The sequence below is a fragment of the Schistocerca piceifrons genome, chromosome 3, assembly GCF_021461385.2.
Source record: "Schistocerca piceifrons isolate TAMUIC-IGC-003096 chromosome 3, iqSchPice1.1, whole genome shotgun sequence".
In the NCBI taxonomy this organism is placed as follows: domain Eukaryota; kingdom Metazoa; phylum Arthropoda; class Insecta; order Orthoptera; family Acrididae; genus Schistocerca; species Schistocerca piceifrons.
In genome coordinates, this window is record NC_060140.1 from 743,550,934 (window position 1) to 743,576,889 (window position 25,956).

A 25,956-nucleotide genomic window follows, 5' to 3' on the forward strand; every position below is an offset into this window, starting at 1 on the left:
GTAGAGTGTTACTTGGTAGGTCTACAATTTACCCATGGCAGTTTATTTATTTTATGAGCAGGTAACTCGATGAATGTATGACCTCTCAAATTATAATGGATGAGAGGCTATACGGCTGTATCAGAATGCATTTCCAAGTAGAATACAGAAGTCATCCAACCTCTGCTGCTGTTTATCATTTCATTAAGAGACATCTTCTGTTGAATTAAAAACAGTGGATTGGAGTTGGTCAACATTCCCTCATACTTTTCACAAGCAAGTGAGCATTTCGCAAACACTATCGGTAGATCGAGGTATAAACATAAGGCACATTGTGATAACATGTGATGTATTTCGGAGTAAGTCTGGGACAGCTGCAAATCCTCATGGTGCAATGCAGGATAGACACAGGAGAAATTTCAGATTATGTGTTGTAGATGACCAGAAAATCTTACAGCTAGTGTCTACTAGGACTTCGTTCAGAAAGGTGTCCAGGCTTTAACGGAATGTTTCCCAGTAAATAAGAGGAAGCATATTGTTTATGCATGACAAGGCTGTGACACATTCAGGCCCTTGTTGCAGATGCACCAGATGATAGCTATGATGGCACGTGGTTAGCTAGAATAGGATCAATTCCATGCCCTGGAATCCCAAAGCTTTTAATCCTTTGGATCATTGTTTGGGGGCAATGCAAGCCAATTGGTTCATCAGGAAAGATTACAAAATCATTAGACACTATCTGGGAGTGTTTGAAAAGGTGCAGTAGTCCAATGCTGAAATAAAACTGAATAAAAAATTAGTTATTAGTAGTCGAAAATATACATATCTGTGTTTTGCTTATTATCAGAAAAGCTGAACAAAGTTTTGAGTGGTGTGTTAGCTATAAATATGTTTTTGTAGTTTTCTGTGTCATTGAGATTAATACTAATAGTGACACATCCACACTAATATACATGTCCTTTTAGTTGTACAGATTTACCAAATTTGGTAGGTGATGATTCATGGGGGATATATATATATATATATATATATATATATAAAACGTCTGGGGTTTGAAATGACGTGGCATGGAGATGATAATTCTTCTGTCTCAAAATGTGGTTTATTCATCATTCTGCATAACATTTCACACGTATTTTCACAATATCACAAGTAAATATCAAACCATGAAACTAAGAGCTTGTTACATACTCTTTGAGAGTTTCTCTCGGTTTTAATGAGTCTTAACTGAACTAAATGAGACCGTCTCAATTGGCACCAAACAAACATACTAAAAGTAGTATAACTGTTTCTTAATCTTTTCAGAACACCCCAAAAACTTCAGTTTTCTAGATTATAAATCAGATATAGCATATACAATGTCTCTTGAAGATACAAATTTATGTGAAAGTTTTTAGTAATAATAACGATAACAAAGTTACAAAACTTGTAAATATTAATATTGGAAACTTCCTATTATGTTGCAATATCAATTATATATCAATAGTAAGAAATATATAAAATCATAGATAAAAACATATGCTTCATCTGCATTTAAAAATACATGTTAAAAATAGCAAAAATAATATTATTCATTTTTAGAGCATTTTCTGTTAATTGTTTGCCTGCTAATTTTTATGGTGTAAGATCAAAGTATGAGAATATATAGATACACAAATGGAGAATTACATTTGCGGACAAATCACATCCGATGGCTAGAAAGATTAGTAAACCTCCACAAACATGAATTACACAATTTACAAATAATAATGTGTTCATATTTTGAGAAAATTTAGATGGTGTAGCAGCTTTCTGTAAATGAGCAATAGATCCAGTAGGATAGGATTCATTATAGTGTGCAATTTACATATTTTTCCCGCAAGATTCATGATGTCCCATGTATTTCAGCTTTGGAGCAGGCTTCCAGTTGCCAAGCTATTTCAGACACGCACTGTGATGCACTTGTTATCTGTACCACAACAGAATGGTCTACAGGAAACCTGGAACATGTACTCGTTTCCTGACTAAGTCACTGTTGCCCCCCCATTATCTTAGCATGTGACAACAAGTATAACTTGCATTTTTGAAGTCCCTGTATGGCATTGTATTTTGGTAAAGCATTTCTTGGTTATAGCTTTGTTGACAGTCTCTCTCACTTCTTCCAGGTTCTATTTCAGTACCCCCAGGATTATGAAAATAACTTTTAGTAAAGCTAATATAAACACTAATTTTTGTTTAACAGAGCTGTGCATAGTGCTTTGGCTTGCCCTGATAGCATGCTTTGTCTCCTAACTTGTGCTGGTGTGTGTCTCACTAACCCTGTGGTGTATCTCCCTTGCTCTCCCCAAACTGCAATACAGTAGAGAAGCATTACGCAGTGGAAGCACGATTGTTCCAATGCCTAGTTGCTGAGGAGGACGTGTCAGCTGGGCAGGGTCTGGGGGACTCTGAGTGCAGCGTTTCTCGTGGAGGCCCTCGGCAGTCTTCCATGAATGCAGTTCTTGATGGAAAAATGAAAATTAGTAACTCTGCAAGTGGTGCTGGACTGAAGAAGAAACCAGGCTTACTCAAGGGCATTGGCTCCATGTTCAGGTAGGTCCAATACCCAAACGTTTTGTAAAGTACTTAACATGTTAAATAGTTGCATGCGAATACAAAGTCTGGTAGGAGTGTACTTTTTCTACACTTAAAAATAATGAATTTTGTCACCTATTCAAAACTGTGTACATCCTGGTGGAATTTCATTCAAGGATAAGACAATGAATTGTAGAAAATTGTCAACAATCCTTTCATAATTGCTATAAATATACTATTACCATGTTTTCCTCATTTCTCTTTTAAATGAATAAAGAGAACTGTCTACATGTTTAAAATTTATGAAAATTGTAGTTTTTCAAATGCTTCTCTACATCTATATAAATAAAAATGTAAATGTTCTTTGTTTAAAATCGTGTATCTTCAGATGTTGTTCACAGATTTCTCCAAAATTTTGGCACAACATTGCATTCTACACGATATGAACTTGGAATAACACTAAACAAGTTCAAGGTCGGAAAGAGAGCTGGGGGGGAAGGGGGGGGGAATAGGAGATGGACAAAGGGTAGGAGGAAATGAGCGTAGAAAGTGGAAAGGAGCTGCTAGACAGAGAGAAGAGAGAGGGGCTGTGGGAGATGGAGATGGAGGGGGGGGGGGGCAGAGAAGTGGCAGGATGAAATAGAGAGAGGGGGAGAGGAGGTGATGGACTGAGAGGGGAAAGAGGAAGAGATTGCAGAGTAAATCCAATTTCCATACACACAAGAAACATATGCTTTCTGTTTTCTTTCTTTTCTGTGTAACCAGACTAAGTCACAGCAACGTGTGGCTGGAAACAGCTTAATAATATTGTGTTCTATCCATTGTAAAATAGATACTGATCAGCAAGGATAAAATATTTGTGGCAATCATTGCAGTAAATTGTTAACCCTTTATTCAGTTTCATTTTATGTACCTTATTATAGCCCCTCTGCATGATTGTGCATGGCTATCAGTATCTCTTACATGTTTTAAGAAAGCCATATTGAATCATACCCAAACTGCAGTGATACCATTTTCTTGCTTTTTCTTTTATTTCCACCAGAATACCTGGGGTACATAGGAATACTGTTGACAACTGGGCAGTATGACAGAGTGTCATATATGCCATGATAAAAAAATAAGCATGCATTGCTGGACCCATGTCCAAGTCTCCAGTGTGAGATCTGGTCATCACAAGATTGAAGCAGGTGTAGGCAGATAGGGGACTTTATAGCACCGTATTCAATGTGGACTGAGGATCAGTGACACTGTAGCTTGCTCCATATAACTAAGAAAAGGATGAAGCTGTTCACAATGTTGTTATAGTTTCATGGGCTTGCATTTTAGGTTGAGTTTTCCCTAGATAAAGTTATTAGTTTTCAGAAGTGCACACTCATTCGTTCATTGGTTTCATCATTACATGGCTTCTTAGCCTGAAGCCAAACATTCTAAAGGATAATAGTTCAATCCAACAAATACCCCATCAGAAAACATGACAATCAGTAACCACGTAATGGTCAAGAAAAACTTGACTGAAAGCTCATGAAATTTCAGCCATTTGATGCAGATGGAATCATAAGGAGATTTTATTCATTCGCTTGCTGAGTACCTGGCATTGTCTGGGTATGTATTTATTCCAGACTTCTACTAGTCCACCCCTTCCTCCTCGCTCTCTCTGTCCATGTCCTCCATCCCCCCCCCTCTCTCTCTCTCTCTCTCTCTCTCTCTCTCTCTCTCTCTCTCTCTCTCTCTCTCTCTCTCTCTCGCGCTCTCTCTCTCTGCCCATCTCCCATATCCTTCCTCCCTCCCTCCCTCCCTCCCTCCCATATCCTCCCTCCCTCCCTCCCTCCCTCCCTCCGCCCATCTCCCATATCCTCCCTCCCTCCCTCCCTCCCTCTGCCCATCTCCCATATCCTCCCTCCCTCCCTCTGCCCATCCCCCATCTCCTCCTCTCTTCCTGTCTCTGTCCATCTCATCCTCCTTATCCTATATGTGCCTGTCTCCTCCTTCTCTCACATTGTTTGTCCATCTCATCATCCTCCCTTCTCTCTCCATGTTATCACAGCTATCCCTAGAGGAAGCTCATGGTTCTTACACCTATAATATTTTTTTCCAGATTGTAACTAGTATTGTACTAAATTTGATTGCAATCGCTCCAAGGGTTTAGAATGAGCCTTTTACCCTTAGCTTTGCCTGCATATGCACATGCCAAATATATTTTACGTATATTTAACATATTTTACATGTATTTGTACACGTATTTCACCTGTATGCCTAGCGAATTTCGCCCTGTAGTTTCAAAGTCATACAGCTCATTGTCTGTAACTTAACATCTCTTGAACTACGAGCTACACAATAATGTAACTTTGCAGGTACATCCAGTGTTATATGTGGCTACTCTCTGTGAAATGTGTTACAAATAAAGTTTGTAGCAACGAAGTAATAAATTTAAAAATCCTACACGATAAGGTAGTTTTGCTGCATCTTAATGTTTATGATACCCTACATCCTGAACTAAGTGTTGTACAATGATGTAATTTTTATTTTACATCCAGTGGTATATGTGAATACTATCTATAAAATGTCACTAATACAGTTAGTAACAAGGAAGTAATATATTAAAACATAATGCTTCATTTTGCAGTTTGACTGCATGAACAGCAAAAATGTAGTAAGCAATAAACTTTATTCCTTTTATCAGGGTTGTTTTTTTTTTCTTTTTTTTGGGGGGGGGGGGGGGGGGGTCTCCAGCGAGAAAAAGTTTTCTAAATTTTTAAATTATGTGTAAAGTTTATTGCAAGTCTCCAAGTGCTCTCAAATACTGGATGACTAAATTATTGGTTTTCACACTTCATGGGCTACACTATTTTTTCACCCCCACCTCTTTGATTGATTGATGGATGGTTCTTTACCTCACAGCAATTCCTTCTAAACAGATAGTGATATGTGTACCAAGTTTGGTTTAAATCTGTCCAGTGGTTTAGGAGGAGATGTCGAAAATATAATCTGCATAGATGCCACACCAAGCCCAGGCATTTTTATGTTATTTTCTCACTGGGCAGACATATCAGTGCAGCATTAAACGTCAGGAGAAATTGCACATTAAGAAGGTTGCTTGAAGCTCTAGCCCTTCTGCAACACTGCCATGATGACAAAACAATTTCACTGCTTACCATCATGTTGACACTACTATGACCACAATGATTTTTACATCTGAGAGTTGTTTTCTGTTCACCAGCGATTGATTCATTCCCCATGAGAATTTGATAAGGACTGGATTGCTGTGGCCACCATACTGCAACATTATGTTACAACATATCTAATTTGAAACTTATTAAAAAATAATCTTTAACAAATTAATCAGATGTACTTGCAGAAGAGGACCACAGTGAAAGAGAAAGGGAAGCCCGGCAAGCTCTCTCAACAACCTAGCACAGAACATAAATCTACACAATATAACCTTCATGTGTTATATTTTTGTATGAGGAACACACAAATTTGTTTCCCAAACAAGAGTCATATACATTTAGGCTGAACGGGCATTTGCAGACCAGCTCATTGGGAGCAAGTGCTGTCATTTTAATAATGGGGTTAGAACTGAGAGAGCATAACGTGCTTGATAAATTCTTTTCATGGTTGTGACTTAAACTGATGATCAGTAATCATACCCAGAAATTTAATTTTTGATATATGTTCTATTTTTTTCCTTCCATATCTATAACAGTTAAATCCTGGTATTTGAATAACAAAGTTAATGCCATTTGTCCTTATTTGTATTAAGTGAGACTTCAGTGAAATTTGTGAATCTGTAAATTTCAGAACATGCTATGTTAATTTTTTCTGACATTTTTTCTGTGATTATGAAATTAGTCATTTGAATACTATATTTTTTGTCCTAGCTCATAATATCTGGAAAATCATGAAGCTATATTAAAAGGGTTGGTCATAAGATACTTCCTTTTTGAGGTTTTTGGCATTAGACAAATATTTGCTCACCAATTTGTAGAAATTTTAAACATTCAGAAATTTCTGCTTTCTGGCTAAGGAGGATCTGAACAATGGTTAGCTAGATCTTTTATTCCTAGTGCATCCAATTTCTGGAATATGATGGCATGATCAGATCCAAAAAGATAAGTAATTTGGTCTTATCCACCCAGTGGCTTTAATACACATTTTTTAAAGCCTACAGCTTCTTTCTCTGTGCTGGTACCTTCTCTGAACACATACTTGCATTTAGTGACAATGTTAAACTTGTTGAAGCCTTCCAACCTTTATTTCGTAACAGTACCAAATATTTTTGAAAAAGTTGGCAGCGGTGAAATTAGTCTCGCATTTACTTCCATTCAGTACACAAATGAGGACTTCATCTACTCCTGTAGAAATTTTATTTTTTAGATACTGAGGCTCTTAATATTTTTACATAATTTAATGCTTGTTGTCTTACAGAATTATCTAGTGGGCTGATGCAGCTAAAGCAGAAATGTATTCATTCAGAAAAAGTGAGCAGTAGAATACTGCTGTAAGTAAAATTTCTGAGGTGCGAGTAGGACTTTCCCTCTGAGGATTCTGTATAAACTTATTTATATATGTAGGCAGTTCATCCATCCTGGGAATTAAGAATCACAGTGATTTTTGTCTGTTATTGATAATGGCACTCCAAGACTTTTGAGAATGTTTTAATTTTAATTTTGGAGTAGAATAACAAATGACAAAAGAAACACATTTTGTGTTATTTAATTACAGTTTAACAGTTTTTGGAATTTTTCTCTTAGCTGTACTGTGAAACCTTGCTTCTTGCCAAATTTCACGATTACAGGTCAATGTAAAGTACACAGCAGGTTTTGATGAGTGAGCTGGTGAGTATCAAAATGTGACATAAACTGCACCCTTCGATTAACTTAGAAGCATACATATATTACACCAACAGGGAACCATAGATATAAATTTCACTATATAGCGGAGATGCTGAGTTGCCTGAAACTGCAGTCCTTTGTGAGTGTGTGTGTGTGTGTGTGTGTGTGTGTGTGTGTGTGTGTGTGTGTGTGTGTTGACTAAGGCGAATGACCAAAAGCTTTAATTGTGAGAATCTTTTTGTTGTGCCTATCTGTGACTCGGCATCTCATATGGTGAGTAGCAACTTTCCTTCTCATAATGTTGTTACATTCCATCCTGGATTTTCCATTGTTGACATAAATTTCAACTTGATATGTCTACCTGAGAAAATGGGTTGCTAACACACAGACAGACAGACAACAAAGTGATCCCATAAAATACATACTTTGTTGGCGATACCACCCACAAATCATTTGATTATTTAGATTCAGGGATTAAAGTTCTTTTAAATTGCATTTTAAGTAACAGGTCATTGTGAAGCAGTTTTCGTCATTACGGCAGCCATCAAAGCCTCATTCAGTATCCCAAACATAACCAGTCTGTTGACAAGTACAGCAATGACACTATTCAAAGCAACAGTGGCGCGTCATACCATGTGGAATAGAGATCGTATGGGGAAAAACTCAAGATCGCAGATATGAAAAGAATAGAAAAAAATTCAGACAATGTTCATTAAATGGATACTAAGAGTGGAAAAGACAGTGCCATCTTGTCTTGAATATGAATTCACAAAAAATACTTGTTTTGTAAAGGACATCATTTTGCAACATTGGCTGCTTTCCACAGTGCCATAACAGGAACTGATTACAAAATGGTCCAGAAGAAGGAGGAGGAGGAGGAGGAGATAGGCCCAGATTTCTCATACACACCAGTCATGCCGGATGACAGCTGGACTGAGAATGTAGGAACAAAAGACATATAAACAAAGATTTTCATTACACAGGTTTCATCATAAAATGTATACCAACAACAAATACCACAAATCAACTGAAGACAGTAAATGTGTGCTGCATGGACAACAATATTAAAAAAAGTATCAATTACAATGTGTGCAAAGGAAGCGGAAACTATAACAGACTGTAGGAAAGATTAAAACTTGTATAAGCTTATATATTAATACTCAGTCTGAGCACTGTCTCCTCATTAATAATACAAAACTAAATATTTTGGCACATAGATAATTGTTGTTTTATAAAATCTTAGTAATATTGCAGATATTAGGCTATCAACACACGATAAGCAGGAGCTATTGATTGTAAATGAGGGAGCAACAGCTTTTTCAAAGTAGCTGCTTTCATATTAATGCTACAATATAATTTCCCAGTGACCTATTTGCAGTTAGTGATGCCTACACAAACTAATAAGAAGACATCTCATTCACATCATGCAGATAATCGAATGACTAAATCAACCATTCTGTCATTATTCATTCACTCATTCATTCAATTACATCTACATCTATACTCTGCAAACCACTGTGAGATGCATGGCAGAAGATACTTCTATTGTACCAGTTATTAGAGTCTCTTCCTGTTCCTTTCACATACAGAGCGCGGAAAGAATGATAGTTTGAATGCCTCTGTGCGTGCAGTAATTATTCTCATCTTACACCCACGATCCCTATGTGAGTGATACATGGGGCATTGTAGAATATTCCTAGAGTAATCATTTAAAGATGGTTGTTGAAACTTAGTTAATAGACTCCCTTGCGATATTTGAAGTTATCTTAGAGTCTTCCAGTTCAGTTCCTTCAGTATCTCTGTGACACTCTCCCTTGGGTTAAGCAAATGTGTGACCATTTATGCTGCCCTTCTCTGTATACAGTCAGTATCCATTGTTAGTCCCACACACTTGAACAATATTCTAGAACTAGTTGCACAAGTGTTTTGTAAGCAATCTCCTTTGTAGACTTATTACACTTCCCCAGCATTCTGCCAGTAAACGAAAGTCTACCACCTGCCTTACCCAAGAATGAGCCTATGTGATCATTCCATTTCATATCCCTACAAAGTGCTGCAACCAGGTATTGGTATGAATTGGCCAATTCCAACTGTGACTCACTGATATTATAATCATATGATTCTATGTTTTTTTGTTTTGTGGAGTGCACAATTTTTCATTTCTGAACATTTAGAGCAAGTTGCCAATCTCTGCACCACTTTGAAATCTTATCAATATCTGATTGAATATTTATGCAACTTCTTTCAGACAGTACTTCATTATAGATAATTTCATCATCTGTAAAAAGACTGATTTTACTATTAATATTGTCTGCAAGGTCATTAACATACAGCATGAACAGAAAGGGTCCCAACTCACTTCCCTGGGGCACACCGAAAGTTATTTCTGCATCTGACAATTGATTCATCCATTCCAGTTGCATTCATTAGGCATGCATAGTGTGTAGTTGTCTATCAGGCAGTCCTGTTGCAATTCTGACTGAGTTTTACCTCCATATCTTAATGAATCAGTCATTGGTGTTTTGCAGATTTGGGAAGCATCGGAAAACACTTGATGCACCTATACAACTGGGACGTGAAGATAACATGTCAAGAGTACCTGAGGTGGCTGGTGGAGAGAGGGAGGCAGCACGTAGAGCAGCCCAGGAGGAACAGCGACGTATCCAGGAGCAATACCAGCGACTGGTGCAGCGCCAGCGAGAACTTGAGGTTGCCCAAAAGCAACAGCAACAATCGCAGCAACAAAATTCTCAACAACAGTATCAGCACCAAAACAACCACCAACAGCAGCAGCAGGTTTGTCTACTACTAATCAAATATGTATGCACAGAAACACCTACTTATTTTAATTAAAGTTATGTATAAAATATTAAATAATTATTTTTATTTATTACATCTCTTACAGAATACAATCGTCTGTATTGTATTTACCTTTAATCTATAACTAACATAATGGAGAATTGAACTAGTATGTCCATGTTGTTTGGATATTGGTTTCCCATGTATACTGGTGTGCAAACAGTAGGGATGCAGTAACTTTTCCATTATGTATCTCTGTCAAGTAACTTAGCACTTTGAAACTTGAACCATACATTATCGTACAGAAGGTAACTCAAATAAATGCACAATAAGATGAACAGAAAGAACATTTCTATTCAAAGATGATAATTACACTGAAGTTGCCGCGATCTCTCTCTGTCCACCACATTCTCTCTCTGTACACCACACTCTCCCATCTCTATCGGTCCCTCACACACTCTCTCTGTCTCTCTATGTCCTTCTCCCCCTCTCATAGTCCATCTTCACTATCCCCACTCTGACAATATCTTCCTCCCTTCTCTCTCTCTCTCTCTCTCTCTCTCTCTCTCTCTCTCTCTCTCTCTGTGTCTCTCTCTCTCTCCCCCCCCCCCCACCCTCCATCAGTAGACACCTCCCCCACCTCCCCCTCTTTCTCTGACCGTAGGCACCTCCCCCTCTTTCTCTGACCGTAGGCACCTCCCCCTCTTTCTCTGACCGTAGGCACCTCCCCCTCTTTCTCTGACCGTAGGCACCTCCCCCTCTTTCTCTGACCGTAGGCACCTCCCCCTCTTTCTCTGACCGTAGGCACCTCCCCCTCTTTCTCTGACCGTAGGCACCTCCCCCTCTTTTTCTGACCGTAGGCGCCTCCCCCTCTTTCTCTGACCGTAGGCGCCTCCCCCTCTTTCTCTGACCGTAGGCGCCTCCCCCTCTTTCTCTGACCGTAGGCGCCTCCCCCTCTTTCTCTGACCGTAGGCGCCTCCCCCTCTTTCTCTGACCGTAGGCGCCTCCCCCTCTTTCTCTGACCGTAGGCGCCTCCCCCTCTTTCTCTGACCGTAGGCGCCTCCCCCTCTTTCTCTGACCGTAGGCGCCTCCCCCTCTTTCTCTGACCGTAGGCGCCTCCCCCTCTTTCTCTGACCGTAGGCGCCTCCCCCTCTTTCTCTGACCGTAGGCGCCTCCCCCTCTTTCTCTGACCGTAGGCGCCTCCCCCTCTTTCTCTGACCGTAGGCGCCTCCCCCTCTTTCTCTGACCGTAGGCACCTCCCCCTCTTTCTCTGACCGTAGGCACCTCCCCCTCTTTCTCTGACCGTAGGCACCTCCCCCGCCTCCCCCTCTTTCTCTGACCGTAGGCACCTCCCCCGCCTCCCCCTCTTTCTCTGACCGTAGGCACCTCCCCCTCTTTCTCTGACCGTAGGCACCTCCCCCGCCTCCCCCTCTTTCTCTGACCGTAGGCACCTCCCCCGCCTCCCCCTCTTTCTCTGACCGTAGGCACCTCCCCCGCCTCCCCCTCTTTCTCTGACCGTAGGCACCTCCCCCGCCTCCCCCTCTTTCTCTGACCGTAGGCACCTCCCCCGCCTCCCCCTCTTTCTCTGACCGTAGGCACCTCCCCCGCCTCCCCCTCTTTCTCTGACCGTAGGCACCTCCCCCGCCTCCCCCTCTTTCTCTGACCGTAGGCACCTCCCCCGCCTCCCCCTCTTTCTCTGACCGTAGGCACCTCCCCCGCCTCCCCCTCTTTCTCTGACCGTAGGCACCTCCCCCGCCTCCCCCTCTCTCTCTGACCGTAGGCACCTCCCCCGCCTCCCCCTCTCTCTCCGTCCCCATCGCCGCCTCCCCCGCCTCCCCCTCTCTCTCCGTCCCCATCGCCGCCTCGCCCGCCTCCCCCTCTCTCTCCGTCCCTTCTGCCACATCGCCAGCCTCAACCCCCCCTCTCGGGCTCCGTCGCCACATCGCCAGCCTCAACCCCCCCTCTCGGGCTCCGTCGCCACATCGCCAGCCTCAACCCCCCCGCTCGGGCTCCGTCGCCACATCGCCAGCCTCAACCTCCCCGCTCGGGCTCCGTCGCCACATCGCCAGCCTCAACCCCCCCTCTCGGGCTCCGTCGCCACATCGCCAGCCTCGCTCCCCCCTCTCGGGATCCGTCGCCACATCGCCAGCCTCGCTCCCCCCTCTCGGGTTCCGTCGCCACATCGCCAGCCTCGCTCCCCCCTCTCGGGCACCGTCGCCACATCGCCAGCCTCGCTCCCCCCTCTCGGGCACCGTCGCCACATCGCCAGCCTCGCTCCCCTCTCTCGGGCACCGTCGCCACATCGCCAGCCTCGCCCCCCCCCTCTCGGGCTCCGTCGCCACATCGCCAGCCTCGCCCCCCCCCCTCTCGGGCTCCGTCGCCACATCGCCAGGCTCGCCCCCCCCCCCCCTCTCGGGCTCCGTCGCCACATCGCCAGCCTCGCCCCCCCCCCTCTCGGGCTCCGTCGCCACATCGCCAGCCTCGCCCCCCCCCCCTCTCGGGCTCCGTCGCCACATCGCCAGCCTCGCCCCCCCCCCCTCTCGGGCTCCGTCGCCAGTTTCGCCCCCCCCCCTCTCGGGCTCCGTCGCCACATCGCCAGTTTCGCCCCCCCCCCCCCCCCCTCTCGGGCTCCGTCGCCACATCGCCAGTTTCGCCCCCCCCCCCCCTCGGGCTCCGTCGCCACCTCGCCAGCCTCGCCCCCCCCCCCCCTCCTCGGGCTCCGTCGCCACCTCGCCAGCCTCACCCCCCCCCCCCCCTCCTCCTCGGGCTCCGTCGCCACCTCGCCAGCCTCACCCCCTCTCGGCAGAATTTTAGGTGCTAAGATACATTGCAAGTATTATACAGGGTGATTCAAAAAGAATACCACAACTTTAAAAATGTGTATTTAATGAAAGAAAATAATATAACCTTCTGTTATACATCATTACAAAGAGTATTTAAAAAGGGTTTTTTTTTTCACTCAAAAACAAGTTCAGAGATGTTCAATATGGCCCCCTCCAGACACTCGAGCAATATCAACCCGATACTCCAACTCGTTCCACACTGTCTGTAGCATATCAGGCGTAACAGTTTGGATAGCTGCTGTTATTTCTCGTTTCAAGTCATCAATGGTGGCTGGGAGAGGTGGCCGAAACACCATATCCTTAACATACCCCCATAAGAAAAAATCGCAGGGGGAAATCAGGGCTTCTTGGAGGCCAGTGATGAAGTGCTCTGTCACGGGCTGCCTGGCGGCCGATCCATCGCCTCGGGTAGTTGATGTTCAGGTTTCATAACTAACCTTTTTCGTAGGACTCTCCATACAGTTGATTGTGGAATTTGCAGCTCTCTGCTAGCTCTGTGAGTCGATTTTCCTGGGCTGCGAACAAATGCTTGCTGGATGCGTGCTACATTTTCATCACTCGTTCTCGGCCGTCCAGAACTTTTCCTTTTGCACAAACACCCATTCTCTGTAAACTGTTTATACCAACGTTTAATACACCACCTATCAGGAGGTTTAACACCATACTTCATTCGAAATGCACGCTGAACAACTGTCGTCGATTCACTTCTGCCGTACTCAATAACACAAAAAGCTTTCTGTTGAGCGGTCGCCATCTTAGCATCAACTCACGCTGACGCCTAGTCAACAGCGCCTCAAGCGAACAAATGTACAACTAAATGAAACTTTATAGCTCCCTTAATTCGCCGACAGATAGTGCTTAGCTCTGCCTTTTGTCGTTGCAGAGTTTTAAATTCCTAAAGTTGTGGTACTCTTTTTGAATCACTCTGTATTTTTAATTCAATTTGCCAAATTCATATCTTCCCAGGCAGCTGGAGAAATGTACGCCCCACTGTAATTGTAGCAGTGCACTTGAGGTTAAGTCATCCCGTCTGCTCCCTGTATACACTGTATACATAAATTATGTACTAATAAGGTCCTCCATTGTACACATTTTCCCTCTACCAATACATCCAATAGTACTCTGCGTTTCATAGGTTTACTATAGTTCAGATGGTGCCTAAGATTTTTAATAGATTTATGAGAAAACTTACTCCCTTTTCTCAGCAGTTTTCATACAGATTTTTCAAAATGAAAGCAGTATCACTTCCGGAATCTAAAAAGACTTGCACTTTTAGGCCTTTTTATGTTGAATATTGATGATCTTTGTTCTTCTTGCTATACCTCTTTCTCTGACACAAATTCTGGTTATTTTTCTTTCAGTTTTTAGAACTAGTTTTTGTGCAGGCAGTACCTTAAACTCATTTTTAATATAGTCCTGTATAATTTAGTATCCTTCTTTGTGATTTATTTTCTTTAATTTTCAACAGAGTTGTATGGTCCACCATTTCCTCAATTCTAATTAAGTTTCTGCATAGTGTTTGCAGATTGCATTCTACTCGCATGTTTTCTTCTTTAGATGATTCTGCAGCCACTCATATTTCCTCCCCAACAGAGATGATTGTTTTAGATTGCTCCCATAATCCTGCTTTCAATTTGGAATTTCTTTCCTGGTTGTTTGCTCCTGCTTCTCCCAATGAGCTACAGCCTTGAGGGAAGGTGCTAGGCTAAATCCGACAACAGTGCCCCCACTGTCGAGTCCGCACATCCACTGTTTGCTACATCGCTCAGTGTTGTCTTGGCAGCCATCAGAGATGGAAGTGTTGATCACCGCCCCCACCAAGTGTGAGATTCGTGCATTAATCCATTTTCTCCACAGAAGGAAGTTACCACCCATGGAGATTAATCGGCAGCTGACTGAGGTTTATGGTGAAGAGTGCATGTCTGTTGAGCACACCAGCAAATGGTGCAGGGCTTTTGCTCATGGTTGCACGGAAGTTCATGATGAAGAACGGAGTGGAAGACCACTGGTTTCGGATCAACAGTGAGCTGTTCAGTGATTGGAGAGTCACTGTCCGTGAACTTGTTGAATGCATTCTTGAAGCTTTTCATGGTACAATTGAGAGAACTTTAACGGAAACGTTGGGTTATCACAAGGTGTGTGCTCACTGCATCCCCCGGATGCTGACTGACGGACACAAGGAGAAACGCCTTAACTGCTTGCAAGTGTCTTCAATAATGTGAGGGGAGAGGCAACAAGGAGAAGTTGTTAGACTCTATCATCACTGGATATGAAACTAGGTGTTCCATTACAGACCCAAAACAAAACAACAATCTCGTCAGTGGTGTCACTCCAGTTCACCGCCAGCAAAGAAATTCAAACAAACACAGTCAGCATGAAAGATTATGGTGACTGTGTTTTGGGATCAGAAGGGGGTACTCCTCATCTATTTCGTGCAACCTGGGATGACAATAAACTCATACAGATATTGTGAAACACTGACCAAACTCCAGCGAGCAATCCAGAATCACCAGAGAGGATGACTGAAGGAGGGAGTAGTGCTTCTTCACGACAACACTCAACCCCACGTGACTTGTCAAATACAGGAGCTTTTGAAGAAATTTGGGTGGACCGTCATGCCCCATCCCCGTGCAGCCCCGACTTAGCTCCGTGATTATCATCTCTTCCCCAAGCTAAAGAAACACTTTAGGTGCCAAACACTTAAAGAGGGATGATGAAGGCCGAGCAGAGGTCACATGCTTCCTTAATGGGTTGGCGTGAGACATCTTCGACTTAGGAATACAAAAGTTAGAGCACTGTCTTCAAAAGTGTGTCAAAAAACATGGAGACTATGTTAAAAATAGACAAAAGTGTAAGCTTTTCATCGATGTATAAATTAATAACAATAAACAATGTTTTCTATTTGTAAAAAATATGGGAACCTTTCTTTTGGAACAACACTCGTAACTATAAGGCCTTTAACTTACCTTATTTTCTCCTGCCATTTCTGCTGTCCTTTTATTAATTCTATAAACTCTTCCTTCTGTTCCTCCTCATCTTTCCTTAGGATATCAGTGAAAGTATTATGTTGACTCTGTATTCCCACTTTCCTGATACCTTTAGCCTCCGTTTGCCACTCTTCACATGACCCTAAACAAGGTGTGCTGCTGTACATAATACTCTCCCCCATTTTAATTTCACCACTGTCTAAAAATCCCAAGTCTTTAGCTATGTCGTCTTGTTCCACTTTGCTTTCTTCCTGTCCCTTGTTTACCCCACCAAATAGTTCATGTGGTTCTGCTATATTGTTACTTCATGTGATACTAGCTGAACAATTGCTTCCTTAGCTCAAATATATGTGTAAAATACAGTTTTAACACAGTTCACTACACATGCCAAGAAACAAAACACATGACAATTCCAAACAAATACCCTATGGCAGTAATGCTAAGCAAGCTACTGCAGCTCAGCAAGCTACTGCAGCTGATCAAGCGACACATACTTTTCATCATCTTGCACTGCTATAGTTGTGTTGTGTGGCACGCTGTACAGCATTGAGGAATTTTTGTTGTTTCTTGCTTTATTACTGTTTTGTGAATACATTCCATTTATTCAATTCACTGTTCAAAAATTCTGCTGTTCTTGCTGTGTGAGCCACTATTCTGCCCCTCTGCTTGGTGGTGGGGATTGTCACACCTATTGTCAGCACACACCACTGATTCTTTTGTGATCTCTGTTTTAATTTCAATATCATTGTCTCAGTTTGTTCTCCCCACATACTTCTTCACTGAATATTGTCCAGTTGCGAACTCTGTGTCTAAGGTATCGGTGCTGTTGGAGGAGTAAATAGCAGATAGTTGTGTACTGAGTCACTTTATACGTCGATCGTTTAGAAAGATAGGTAACTCCTCAAAAACCACAGTTAAGTCAAAAATATTTGTTATAATTACACTGGTTCTTTTCACAGAATAAATACTGGCACTTTTTTCTACTGCACTAAGCATACAGATTCCCATTTCAACTTCTAACAATAGTAGCTGCTAGTCACGACAATGATGTGTGAACTACTTGTGCTCCTCAGCTCAAAAATTAAAGATCACGTGATGGATATTGTTATTATGCTGATTCTTCATTACATGAAATATCCCTTTTCCATGGGCATCAAACAATTTCAAAAGAGTGACAGCCTTAAAGAATGTTGAAGTTTGCCATTAAACTATATAATCTAACTTCAAACTGATGTTTCCTGAGTGAAGGTATTTAAACTCATGTTTTTCTTTTCATTGCATACATTTATGTTATTGAGTGAATTAGTTCATGTATTGCGATTCGATTGCTTTAGTAATGTATGCTTCCTTGGGTCACAAGTGAAGCTACGGAGATCTTGTAGCAAAATCGGCAAACTAGGGGAGTTAGCATAGTGCCCTCTACTCGCTACACTGTAAGTTTAATATATTTGTAATTTATGGGAAGCACACATCTTGGCAGAAGTTAATTTCAGCTATTAATCCCACTCACAAATCACCAATTGTGAAGGAGACCCTGGCTAAACACAAGAAGACAGCATGCTCCCACCTTCATAAAACTCAGGTTGTTCCTCTCCCCCCATGCCCCCTCCTGTGGTTCACACAGCTTTTTTTTGTTTCCTTGGATCAAAAAGAGCCAGAAAGATCATAGTTTTCAGATAATTGAGGCAATCCAAATGTTTTAGACCAGACACCTTAAACAGCCTTGTAGTTGATGACTTTCTGGGTACACCTCAGAGTACAAGACTGGGAACAACAGGGGCAGCAGATTATTGATGTAAGAGTGTCACATTTTGACATGTACTAATACACTGATTATATATCTTCAATAAATTACTTGTTTTTGATGTTGGTCTTGATGCTTGAATAATTAAAGATATTGCCATCAGATAAAAAATTAAATTTCATAAATAATATTTGTAATTGACAAGACATTTATCATTCTGAGAAAAATGAGATACTGAATCACCTTCTATGACCTATCACCATGTCATCTAAGGATATATTAGGGGCTCAACCTGACAAACAAAAACAAAATTGAGAATCATGTAATGTCACAGAATACCACTCGGTGTCCCAGTTGACTCTGGCTGTATGGAGTGCAAGTCTTTGTTGTCTGTCGAGTGATGTCAACAGTAAACAGTGCAAGGCCACTTGAGATCTCAGACCAGCTTTTAGTGATTTGTCCCTGATGGTTCGTGGTGTGACACTCACTCTGCAAATTTGATCTGGATTTCAGCTATTGCCATCTATCTATGAGCCTGTCAAATAAACATACAATCATTTCGTGGTATAGTCTTACTGGAAAAACTTCTACCTACTCTTCTTGCCACACTGTTCTCGTGAGTCCCTCTTATTACCACTATTTTTGCAGTCATTGCACTACACCCAACGATCTATGCCATCTGTTGGTATGACTCTCCCCACACACCAATGATTCAATCTTCCTCAAAGTCTGAAAGAAAGTAATAAGCTTAAGTGCACATCCTCCAGGCATTTCATATTGCAGTCTTTGTTTGATAAGTTCCAATAATGTTAGACACTGCACTGAAAATAAGCCCTCATAAGGATGAAATTTCAGTCATCATATCTCACAAGATGTGGAAATTATGGAGTATCAGCCTGGTAGCATTAGGTAAAGGTGTTCGCGATGTAATGTTCACCATTTCTGTCAGTGTAGTTGAGGCATCGAGTGGATGACAGACACATAATAAACAAGGTTGAAAACATTTCTGTGCTTCTGGACAATGTCCTCCTATAGAGCTAAGTAATACAGAAATGAGTAGTTACCTTTACTCCACCTATTACTTTATTCTACCCAGGACCTAGCATTCAGATTTATAAATAGAGTTGCCCATTAAAGAACAATTTCTATGGTGGTCTTTCTTTGGGTTATCGTAAGATGTGAACTATTATGTTTAAAAAGTGTTAATTTTAAGGTGAATGTTAAATGAGAACACATTTTGAAATGTTCTCTAAAAGTGCTATCATCTTCCAGGACACTACCAACATATTCCAAAACTAGGGAGGGTTCCGCTACAGCAGTTTGGCTGGAATATATTTTACCATACACATCAGTTATTACGTCATTCAAATTTAAAATTTTGTAACCACCTAAAAAAATAATGTAGGAAGGAACATATCTTTTAAGCACTACAGTAACAGTGCCATGGCACTGTCAGGCAAAAATTCTGAAGAAGTTTAAAGGCATTGTTTATTTATTTATTTCATGTTCCATAGGTCCTGGAAGTGAGTGAATCGCAAAGATATGGAACGTGTCAAATTGTACATAGTTCAAGCATAACCTGCATAAATACATAAATAAAGACACAATGTAAATAAAATCAATAGACAACAGCACAATTGATAAACAGAAAATTGTATTTCACAAGGAATGTGTCTGATTGTACACACCTGAAATATATCGTACATACATGCAACAAAAAGATACAATGTAAATAAGATACCAACTAAACAACAGCACATTCAATTAACAGAAAGTTAAGTCTCAGAGCCTGCATTTGTATTTTACTAGCCTACATAGGGTAATTTGGTTTCCTTAATTCATTAGACTGGTCCTTTTATAAGTGCATCACTCCATTTTCCAAACCTTTTTAAAAATATGTCTTACTATTTTTAGCAAACAGTACAATGATAATGACCATACTATATATTAAATAGCAGCAGCAGCAGCAGCAACCCCCATCTTTGCACCACAACTCAGAAACAGGAGTTGATGGACACCAAAGAGAAGGTTCAAGCTCATCTTCGTCAGGACCATCCACCCAGTCACAGTCGCGTACAGAACGCATTCATCAACTTCGAGCTCAACATCAGCGCAAACATGCTGAGCGACGTGGGCAGTATCCTCTTGATGATCGGGAAGAGCGATATGAAGAAGCAATACGCCAGGTGAGATTACTTTAATTGATGTGGTGAAAAACTGCATTGCAAAATTTTTACAACAGTTAATTGATACCCTAAAGTACTTTACTGTAATGTTGTGTTACGAAATATTACATAAGTGTGTGTTCTGTCAGCTGTTGGTGGAACATGATAAGACTAGATATTTTCAGAGAGATATGATCTTGTACATAACGTAACTGATATTTGTGAGACCCAAGTTTCTCCTGGCGTGCACAATTTTCAAACAACTTACTGGAATTCAGCCAGGTAACATTCACAGCGACCACCAATATTGTCATATTTGACTCCTGTAATGTGTGTAGGGATTATATAAAAGATTTTATTAAGGTGTGGGAAAATTGTCAGGTTGACAGCACATCAGAGGTGATATGGAAATACAAGGTTTGGGATTCATACTCTTTCCTGGGTGTTAAAAATAAAAATAACTGCCAGTAACACCAATAAAAGGACAAGAGAGACTGCAAACAGATTAAACAAAGAGCAGAATTGAAACAAATACAATGAAACCCCTGTTTTACGTTTTCATGGGGTCCAGTGTTAAAAACTGCAAAACTGAGGAAAATGCAGAATCGAGGAAAATGGTAAAACCACCAAAATACACTCAAAAACATATGTAATTGTCATATATGATTGAAAATTGTAATCCTTGCCAATACGTTGTATAAAATCTGTATAGTGAAGGATGTTAAATAATACAATGTTTACATAATGGTTTGTGATAATTAATTTCATCGGTCCTTAAAAAACCACAGATGTATAACAGCAAGTAAAAACTCATAAGAAAATTGAAACTGGTATCTGGGTACAAGGTAATCGAGCTGTTTATCAACATGCTATGACCACAAATTATAGTAAAAACATGTTTTTGTGACATTTTTCCTTTGTGTTCACCCAGAAAAAAAGCAAAAATCATTAAACATGATGAATTAAATCAAAAACTGTGAAGTACAGTGAAAGGTATTGGAATCTAACATTTGAGGATGTGTGTTTTCCTTCTGTAGCCAATATCAATTTAATTGGGTCAAGTAGACTTCAAGCCATATACACACTAAGCTTGAAACATGTTTCCATCGACTTGATATGGACACCCTTTGGAAACATCTTACAAAACGCGGAAACATTCATCCGTAGCAATGTCTGTACAGATCAAATGAAACAATGTTTCAGACCAGCTATCACATGACACCACTGAATGGCATAAGCATATGGTCATATGTTGCATTGTGTTGTCTGTTGTATAAATGTTTAGGTGTTTTGTTTTCTCTTGCTGTATTAAGGCTTTCTGGGAGCAGGGGTGGTGGTGAAATGCAGTGGAAAAGGCAGCAGATGGTTGAGTCATTGCTGTTGTGCCAGGCTGACCGCTGCTTGTGGAATATATGAAGCAAGCAGTATAAGAACAGCTTTTGAATGAATCTCCCATTGACACAAAACTAAGATTAACGTTATGTCTGGCTGTAATTGCTTTCCTGATTATTATTATTATTATTATTATTATTATTAAGAAGAAAAGGTGATACTATATTGGCAGAAATTCCAAATCGTTTGTTGATATCCAAGTGAAATTATGGAAACTGAAGCTGTCTTCCATATTAAATTCATTTAGGTAGCAAGTTTTTCCCACCAATTGTTCTGTGGCATCTTTCCACTCACCAAAGACAATGACTGTATGAAAACCTACAAATCAATTTCATACAACATCTAATCCAATTTTATCAACCAGCTATAACATTCATATTCTTCCTTGTCACAAATACTTCACATGTTGTGAAACCACAAACACATTCCCTTAAAGAGTTCTTGCTCCATCTGAGATTCTTCTGTCATTAACACATCCATAAACATCAACTTGAGACTGTTGTGATCAACAAACCAATAGCCTCATTCCTGGTTGCCTTGACAGTGCCGACATGTCATGATTACATCAGTTTGTGCAAAAAGTAGTGTGAAACGTACTCAACCCATCGTTGCGCAGTTGCATGTTATGTTGGCAATACTGATTGTGGATAACATCACCTTTTCCTCTGTCACATCTCCCCTCTCCACAGTGGCCTAAAATAATTCCTTAACTCTGCCATCACCCACTGTGTGAATCGTCTGGATTTTGCACCACTTATAACTCATTCAGTCACCTCAAATGTCAATAGGAAGAAAACAGAATGAAGTCAAGCGAGACGTTGAGTAAGAAAGTAGAATTGAGTAAACTTTACTAGGAAGAAATGTAAAATTTTTAGCACTGATCTTATGGGGTTTTCAGAGGAGCTAAGAATTTACGGTGTAGAATCATGAAAAACGTAAAATCGGAGAACATAGAATTGAAGTTCCACTGTTGTATTTTTACGAAAGGAAGATGTCAAAGAGTCAGAGAACAGCAGTTTTGATCAAGGAAAGACTGAATTAGTGAAGATGCTGGGCAAGCTAATGATATTAAACAACAGAAGGAAGAGTGGAAATGTGACATTAAAGACATTCAGTGAAGATAATGGAGAACAGTAAGTGTGTCAGTCAGTTTGAATTCAGTAACTTCTATATATTGTAAGAGGGACTAAGTATAAATACATAGACTCAAAATGCACCAGAGATCTAAGTATAAAAAAATTGAAAGTGTTACATGTTCCTTGAAACAAAAAGAAAAAATAGGAATTGTCAAGTTGTTGCAGAATTATTAGAGTAAATTAAGGCAGGGCCTCATCATGTATATGTAACAGATCAGTTTGTAAATACTGTTGTTAAAAGTGATAACCAACTTGAAAGGACAGTAAAATAAATACCTAGATTCCTTTTTACTGCATATTTTGAAAGATGATATAATACATATATTATTATCATAAATTGTATTTTTGCCTCAATAATTTTTGTTAAGTATGGGATACTGACCTGCCAGTTTGGACTTTTCAACCTGCATTCTAATTCTCTTGCTCTGTTTGGTGTAGGGGTGAATGTAATTAAATCATTGCAATTCTTTCCAATGTGAAAACTAAATTGTACAGTTTTTATCACTGTATCCAGTACTCACATTACTAGCTGGAAGTATGTAAAGGGAAGATGCGATACATCATAAGTGCTTCAGAAGCAACCCCTCTAACCCTTCCTTATTGCAGTACTCACTTTTCTTCCTTGCTTGTGTCCTATTCTGCATTATACTTCAACTGCTGTACTGGTTGTCCCTCCTAAGAGTCATCAGGTGCATTTTCTCTGGTGTTTAAACAGATACTTCAAATTTCATTTTGCAGTGTGTGACTGGAGTCTGCACAGCTTTGACAGAAAGGGATGATTTGCCTCCCATTACAAACAAACAAATTTTACAGGACAGTTTGATACAGTGGTTCCAAATTAGTATAGCCTGATATTCATTTTAATGATATGTATTAACAGGAACATTAAAACTTGATTGATAAGTGGAACTCCACCTGTGACTTGCATGACACCCTATTACTGCCCTGGAGACTGATGACCTCAGATGTTAAGTCCCATAATGCTTAGAGCCATATTACTGCCATGCAGTGGTGCTGCTTGGGCAGTAGTTATTCATAGTTTTAACATTCTTATTAATATATATTGATAAAATGACTAAAACATTAAAGTAATTTGGTATTGCTCTATCAAATGGGCACATAAAATTCTGTTTGTTGAATGTCACATAAGGCTCGATGGGCAATATTTGTATGGGCTGACTCCAGCTACATATTGCAAAAAAGGAAATGCAAATACCTGCCAAAACACCAGAGAAAACATGCCTGACAATTCTCAGAAGGTATATAGTGTATATTCATTCCTTTACTGATTCCACACTTGCTTAGTTACTGAATTAGTTCTCATCCTCCATAAACTGCTCAATTTGCTGCTGTTTTCATTGGTTGCATTTGTTTACATCAAGACTTTGTCAGTGATATAATGTTTGTCAGGCTTCTCTTATTTCTATAATAAAATGGTATGTATTTGCTGCTTATTTTAATTTTCTGGCCAATTAGCTGTATTATTTGTATAAATAATAATTTGCTAATGTTAATCACCTGTTGTATGACTTACTATTCTGCACCTAACTGCTATCACCTCTTTGTTCTATTTTTAACAATTTTGTAATGTGATTTGCAGAAATATTTTAACTATACAAACTTTAAGCCAAAAATGCTCTTTTCATTTTTTCCAATTCATTGTTGACACATTTTTGGCAAATCAACAAATATTAAAATGTTGAAATAAACTTGAATGTTGAAAAATGTTGAATTTCATTATGTTCGTGTTGCTTAAGAAATATCTCAATAGAATAAAAAGAACTATAGTGTCCCATTTAAAAATAAAATGTTTCACACATTAGTAAGATAGTAACTGAACACACAAAATTAAAATAACTTATTTCTCCTTGTTTTGTGAGAGTTGATTTTACTGTAATTATTATTGCAATAAGATTTTCCTCTGAAGCAGCACCTTGACCGGCCAGAGGCGTCACATGGCCGATCAGCAAGCTATGACCTGTATGGTGAGATGACACGACCTGGTAGCAGAGTAGGCATCACAGATCCGGCAAAGTTTTCTCACTATGTGAATTATGAGGAAATTCAACAACATCTCAAGTAAGAATTTAGGAATTTTCATTTTACCAAATATTTTTCAGTAGTATTTTATGTTTGTCAGTCTTGTTGTTGAATTAAAAATAAACTTCTAATCATAAAAACTGTGTTGATGGAAGCATATGGTGGTTGGTAAATGCATTCACTACTGGATTGTACTTTCTTTGCTGTACGGCCATGCAGAACAATGAAAACTGTAAAATACATTCACCGAGTAAAATGATAACTAAATTTAATTTTCTGCAGAGAACAGAGTAAGTGAATGAAACGCTGAGAATTTTATGTTAAGGTGTCTTGGATATAGATACAGGCTAGTGGTTTGGCATGGAAAAATAACTGTAAGTGTTTCCAAGAAAAGGGGAGAGGAAACTGATATTGGCTTACCATGATGCACAAGGTGAAAGTGATGTAATTTAATGTGTTTTATGTAAGAGATCTTCAGTGTTTTGAATGTAAGGTAACTTCCTGAGGGATTACCAGAGAGAGTTCATCTAGACAATAATGACAGAATTCTTGTAAAAGAGTCGCCTTTAAAATGTGTCATCTTTACCATGTGATTATTCACAATGTGTGCTGTAATTATATTTATTTTTTATGAATGATATGTGAGCAATCAGAAATATAAAATTTAAGAGGCCTATGCAGGCCAACTGAGCTCATTAGCTGTAAAAACATTTCTCCATCAAAATGTTATTTTCTTCTGATGCAATAAGAACAGCTGATTTATTTCTTGTAAAAGTATATTTTAAGTACAGCATTATAGCTGTGTATGAAGTCAATTGGTGTTGCAGAAATTCAGTGTGTCAATAGCGATTCAAAGAAGCATATCAAATCACAGTTAACTGCTAAATGACCTGTGTCTGCTGGTCTTCCTCATTGTTAGAGAAATAGTTAGGTAGAATATCAGTCCATGGAAATGAACTGTTCATTTCATCAGAACATTTTCAGTAACAGATATACACTTGCAATGAATATAAATAATTCAGGAGATTCCACCATTAATTAGACAATACACACAGTCAAAAAGTACTACATTTGTGAAACAAGAGAGGAAAACATGATTTCAGAATTTGTTGCTCTTCTTTCAGTTTTGAAAATTCAGTCTACAGAGTGTTATTAACTGATTTTAAAAATAACATGTTTTGGAGCTTCACATTTTTAGCACATAGCCAGGTACTTGAAAATTCCATACTGTCACAAATATTTTTGTACATACCTGTTTGTGGAATGCACATTTTCCTGAAAATGACGACGACTTTGGAATAGACTGCAGCATGCACTTATTGCTTTATAAAATTTATGTTTTTTGGTGAAGGGAGGTGCAAACTGTTGTTTCTCTCCTTGCTACATAGTCTGGAATGCTCGGGTTATCTGCACGGAGCATGCACCATTATTTTATTGGTTTTATGCTAGCAGAATGAATATGAAACAGTTTATGTCTGGTCTTGTT

At 40.0% G+C, this 25,956-nt stretch overlaps 1 protein-coding gene across 1 annotated transcript in view; it reads left to right on the forward strand.

Annotated features, from left to right (window-relative positions):
- Positions 1–25,956, forward strand: part of LOC124789029 (partitioning defective 3 homolog) — a 285,751-nt gene that overhangs the window by 242,748 nt on the left and 17,047 nt on the right. Inside the window, exons 24-27 of the mRNA XM_047256316.1 lie at positions 2,319–2,550; positions 9,893–10,160; positions 19,693–19,923; positions 24,358–24,509. Of these exons, the coding sequence (XP_047112272.1) occupies positions 2,319–2,550; positions 9,893–10,160; positions 19,693–19,923; positions 24,358–24,509 (883 nt within the window). The remainder of the gene's footprint in view (positions 1–2,318; positions 2,551–9,892; positions 10,161–19,692; positions 19,924–24,357; positions 24,510–25,956) is intronic.